The 5,435-nt window shown below is 42.9% G+C and overlaps 2 protein-coding genes across 2 annotated transcripts in view; one reads left to right on the forward strand and one right to left on the reverse strand.

The window, feature by feature from the left end:
- Positions 1-1,284, forward strand: part of Mettl3 (methyltransferase like 3) — an 11,661-nt gene extending 10,377 nt beyond the window's left edge. The window contains exons 10-11 of the mRNA XM_005370963.3: positions 196-308; positions 1,080-1,284. Coding sequence (XP_005371020.1) covers positions 196-308; positions 1,080-1,191 — 225 coding nt within the window. The 3' untranslated portion in view covers positions 1,192-1,284. The remainder of the gene's footprint in view (positions 1-195; positions 309-1,079) is intronic.
- A 389-nt stretch (positions 1,285-1,673) lies between these two features.
- Tox4 (TOX high mobility group box family member 4) overlaps positions 1,674-5,435 on the reverse strand; it is a 14,922-nt gene continuing 11,160 nt past the window's right edge. Inside the window, exons 6-9 of the mRNA XM_005370962.2 lie at positions 4,888-4,968; positions 3,714-4,457; positions 3,194-3,357; positions 1,674-2,713 (exon numbers count right to left, since the gene is read on the reverse strand). Of these exons, the coding sequence (XP_005371019.1) occupies positions 2,653-2,713; positions 3,194-3,357; positions 3,714-4,457; positions 4,888-4,968 (1,050 nt within the window). The 3' untranslated portion in view covers positions 1,674-2,652. The remainder of the gene's footprint in view (positions 2,714-3,193; positions 3,358-3,713; positions 4,458-4,887; positions 4,969-5,435) is intronic.

The raw sequence follows: 5,435 nt of genomic DNA on the forward strand, positions 1-5,435 counted from the left end.
TCTGTGTGTATGCCTGCAGGCCAGAAGAGGGCACCAGTCCTCATTACAGATGGTTGTGAGCCACCATATGGTTGCTGGGAATTGAACTCAGGACCTTTGGAAGAGCAGGCAATGCTCTTAACCGCTGAGCCATCTCTCTTGCCCCTAGCCCTATAATCTTAAATGACTTTAAGTAGCTTGGTTTTTATTTTCTAGGTTCGTTCCACCAGTCATAAACCAGATGAAATATATGGCATGATTGAGAGACTGTCCCCAGGCACCCGCAAGATTGAGTTATTTGGACGACCACACAATGTGCAACCCAACTGGTAACATTACCACAACAGGGCAAAACTCTACAGATGGGCTGTAAAGAACTCAGGTGGCATAAGCTTATGTTTAAATCATTTTCCTGGCCTCTACAACATTCACTAGATTTCAGAGGGCTGTTCTTAAAGTTATAACAGCCTAAGGATCCTCAGCTAGTCTATGGGATGTATTAAATCTGCCCCCTAGCGGCTACTAATTATTTACTTAATCTGTCAATTTTAGTGCTTTTGACTCCTATGGCTGGCATTTTAATTATCCAAAGATTATTCATTGGCAATGATTATGAATGAAATAGGCCTGGCTAACAACATCACTTACTAATCCTTAAATATGCAGATCCAGCTGACATGAGTCTGAGGCAGGATTACAAGTTTAATGAATTTAATTTAGTATCAAAAGGGAGAAGGTGTTGACTGATGATAGTTCAGCATTAGAGCATATATATAAGACCCCTAGATTCAATCCCCAATTACAGCCACCACCACCAGAGAAAAATTCAGCCAGTTTTAATATGTGCACCTGTACCAGGACTGCCATATACTTTGTTATGATCTTTTTAAGAACTGACATGGGTTAGGCATAGTGGAGCACACACCTTTAGCCCCAGCACTTGGGAGGCAGAGTTAGGCAGATCTATATGAGTCCAAGGTTAGCCTAGTCTACATGGAGAATTCCAGGACAGCCTGAGACCCAAAGAAACAAAACCTGGCATGAACAGTGTTGAGCCCTTACAGGATTTTTGGTTTTCCTCCTCTTCCCCCTTGTTTTAGGATTACTCTTGGAAACCAACTGGATGGGATACACCTACTAGACCCAGATGTGGTTGCCCGGTTTAAGCAAAGGTATCCGGATGGTATCATCTCTAAGCCTAAGAATTTATAGAAGCCATGGCTCCATAGGCTATGCCTTAAGAGGAGTGTTTATACAATAGTGTCCCCCACCATATTTAAATAAAAGTTTGTATTGTAATTGAGATTTCTGAAGTGAAATTCTGGCTTTCACCACTTAGCATGTGTTCTTGTGCAAGTCTTTTTCTCCCTATGTAAGAGGAATGTGAGCTACCTACTTCATTAGTTCTGAGTGTTCAAATTAAGTGGATAATATGGAGTAGCATCAACATGTCGATCATTATAACACAGGAGTACACAGGTTCACAGTGCTTAGCAATTAGTATACCATAAACAGGGTTAATTTGAATTTTACTTAGTTTTACCAGGCCTGTGTTTTGCTTATTCTATGTGACTTTGCTGGTTTATTATTCTATAGCTTATTTTTAAGAAAAATAAGATCATCTTCAGTTAAAGAAGAACCTAGAATGTAAAATAATTAGCTTATGCTTTATGTAAATGAAAGCACATTTAAAAGATGTTTCAAATATAACTTTACTTTGCAAAACCTCTCATTAAGGGTATAGAGTTCTGCTTCTTACATGCAAAACTGGTAATCAAGTCAGGTAAAGAAAGTTTTGACTGCAGAAATGCTTGTAGAGAAAAAAAAATCCTGGATGATGTCATTTCCCCTCCAGCCCAATGTGCTGAGAGAGAGGTGTATGTGTAGGAATGGGGAGGGGACCTTGAGACAGGATCTCACTACAACCTGCCTCTACCTCCCAACTGCTGGGATTAAAGGAAGAGTGCACCATACCCAGCCTCTGATTTTTGAAATCTACCTATGGGATTAAAGGCATGGGCCACCATGCTCTGCAAAACCTTTATTCTACCTTTGCCTTGTGTAGCCTAAACTGGTTTCAAACTTACTGGTGGCTGAGGATGACCTTGAACTCCTGATCTTTCTGCCGGGGACTTAACTCAGAGCTTTGTTAGTGCTAGGCCATAACCCCAGCCCCACAAATCTTTGTTCTTAAAGCACTGTGTAGATTAATAATATTAATTCCCTTTTAAAGGGGGGGGGTAATTTTAGCTTAGTATTTTCATTCCTCTTGGGACTTAAACCCAAAGCCCTTTATCACTGAGCTGTAGCCCCAAGCCCCATCCCGGGGCTGTCTCCTCCTAAGAACAGAGCTGAGCTCTTCCCCAGTAACATTTTACCAACACATTTCTTCTAATAATCCTCTATGATTTGCTTCCATCTTCCCTTCACCCTTCCCTGTACTATTAACCTGGCAATTTTGCTTGTAGTTGAGAGTGAAAGCAATTCCAAATCACAGTAAATTCACTGGCCCTGTTCCTTAGTCTGGCCTCTGCTGAAGAAAAGGTGGGGGCATGAAGGACTATGGGTGTAAAGGTCAGGCACTACCAGAAGAAGCCCAGCTTGTGTTTCAAAAACAGGTTCCTGGACTTGTGTCCAGCGGATGAATCTTCAAGGCTTGGAGAAGAAGAAAGGCTACTTCACAAACACCACGGAGTTTGGATTTCTAGAGGCCACCCAGGCCAAGAATACATCCCTAAGAGAAGGAAAGACAACACAGTTATTACAGCCTAGATATAATCTAACTATCTTTTTATCTTCTCAATGAAAAATACATGCAAATAATTCCCTACATCTCCAAAATATAACACTATCATCTTAGTAAATACAGGAACAAAGCCTCAGAGTCGAAAGTGGTGACGGTGCTGATCCATCTCGTAGAGGTCTGGGGACAGGACGCAGGCGCCCTGTTTCATGGACATAGGTAATGCTCTGGAATGTTTAGTATTTACTCTGCCGCTTTCCCATTACCTATCCCGCACCAATCTCTTGGGTACTGCTACCCTCACTCATGCCAGGCAAGCTATCTTCAGTGGAGCTGCACCCATCCCGAAGCGACTGAACACAGCTTCCTTCTAGTAGCAGCTCTGGTCAGACATCATCTACCTATCTGCACACATCAAGCTGCTCCAGCTAAGGCAGTCCTGACTGCGTCTCCACGAACGGCTGAGCTCACCTGCAGTGCTTCACCACGCACTCATTGCTGCAGTACTCATTGTCCCAGTCCTTACTGATGACAGGAGGGTTCTCACAGCCAGACCTCACACATCGAGGCTGAGGTGACAGTGTCACAGGGGATCCACTCACCAATTCAACATCCATCTGAGAAGGAGACTCCACCTTACAACAGGGAACAAACAAGGATGTATTAGAGTGCAACCTACCTACTTAAAACATTACAAACACCAGTAGAGAAACAGGCACCACACCCCTCACATAAGGAGTTTCAGAAAAGGGTGAGTTCCTAGTCTTCTCCTTCATAACCAAGCTTTAGAGTTCTGATAAGCAGAATGACATGAAAAGTCTATCTAAGAATTTTATTTTAAAATAACTTTATAAGTTAAAACTGGCATGCAGAGGCAGGAGAATCAGATTTAAGGCTATCTTTGGTAACACAGTCTATTTTGGCCTACATCAGATATGTATCCCAAATATAGATTTTTTTTTCCTTTTTTGAGGAAACAATTCAAGCTTACCTCAGGAACTACATCTGTGATCATTTCACAAATTGTCTCAGGAGAGGTTGTCTCTGCTGTATGGGCCTCGGGGCTGCAGGTCAGAGGCTGCTCAGGGCTGCTCTCCACAGCTGGAGGGATCAGGGCAGTCTGCATTTTTAGAGTGGGTGGAGGCACAACCTTGCTCTGCAGTGGAGGCGGCTGCTGTTGTAAATTTATTCTAACTTTCTGAGGTGGAGGCTGTTGCATGGCCTGAAGTGGGGGCGGTTGCTGCAGAATGGTGACTTGCTGTTGAGTTGGGGGCTGAGGCATCTGTTGCAATGGAGGAGGCTGGAGTCGGGGTGGAGGCAGTTGCATAGAAGCGGCAGCTGCAGCTGCTGCCTGCAACACTGACCGAGTGACAATCTGGGCCTGCTGGCTGGGCTGAATAGTAGCTGTACTTGTTTGGCCTAACTGGAGCCCACGGGAGGTAACCACAGTGGCTGGGATAACAGTAACCATTCCTCCCTGAGACATGGTAATAGAAGAAGGCAACATTTGTTTGGTAATAATCAACTTGGTAATATTGGGCTGACCTCCGGCCCCTGAGGATGCCTGGTTTGCCACGTAAGATGAAAGCGTGGAATTAACTACAATGCAGGGGGACAAAGCAGGTGACTCTGTTGAGGCTGGTGCTGGAGATGCTGGGTCAGCAGCAGTCACAGGAGGAGGTGAAGGAGTCTGTGACTGTGGGACAGGATCTAATTCCACTGTTTCCACAGTAGCCTGAAGACCAAAACAAAAGGCAACACATTCACTCTCAGTACATTTCAAGCAAAGATAAGTAACAGATAGAAAAATAAAGACTAAGTAAATGCTGAAAATAATGGATAAACTCAAAGACTATTTAAGTAAGCTTATGATATGAAATACTAGGAAAGCTTTAAATCAGTTTTTACTCTGTAATAATAGGTTCCACAGAGATTTGCTTTTATTTTATGTGTATGTGTGTTTACCTGCACATATGTGAGCCGTATGTATGCTTGGAGAGCTTCAGGAACTGGAGTTAGAGATGGTCCTTGGCTACCGTGTGAGTGCTGGGAACATCTCTCCAGCCCCTCCATGTGTGTGTTCGTGTATGTGAGAAAGACAGATCTGCCTATAACAATTTTTTAAAAAAGAATTGGTTTAAGACATCCATTTATTATCATCTTACCTGACACTCCTGATTGTCTTTATAAGCAGCTAGTGCCTTGAGATACTCTTTCTTGGCAGCTTCAGTTTTCCGCTTATACACCTAAGAGAAAGACACCATCTCAAATGAACCACACTCCAAGGAGAAACTGACTGTTTTTATACATCAAGAACTCAGTCCAACCACAGACCACTCTTCTCAGTGGAGCAAGCCATAATGACAACCTTTATGACAAATTCACTCTACTGTCTTACTAAAATTTCTATACTTCAAAAGTAAACAGCAATCCATGCTCATTGCTATATCAAAAATAAAACCACCTCCTATCAGTAGCCTATATAGCCCAATACTGCCCAACTCCAAGACTTCCCCTATAAATGTGCTAAGTAATCAAAGATGGCTCCAAGAGTCCTTACCTCTTGTGTGCCTCCCCTCCCACACCAAAAGCTGAACGCAGTTCCTCTTCTATTGACTCTGGGCTTTCTCTGTGATCTGATCATTAGAATGTACCATATTTCTTAAAAAATGAGAAACTACATGGAGGAACAACAACATACCGACTAACAGAT

The sequence above is a fragment of the Microtus ochrogaster genome, unplaced genomic scaffold, assembly GCF_000317375.1.
Source record: "Microtus ochrogaster isolate Prairie Vole_2 unplaced genomic scaffold, MicOch1.0 UNK91, whole genome shotgun sequence".
In the NCBI taxonomy this organism is placed as follows: Eukaryota; Metazoa; Chordata; class Mammalia; order Rodentia; family Cricetidae; genus Microtus; species Microtus ochrogaster.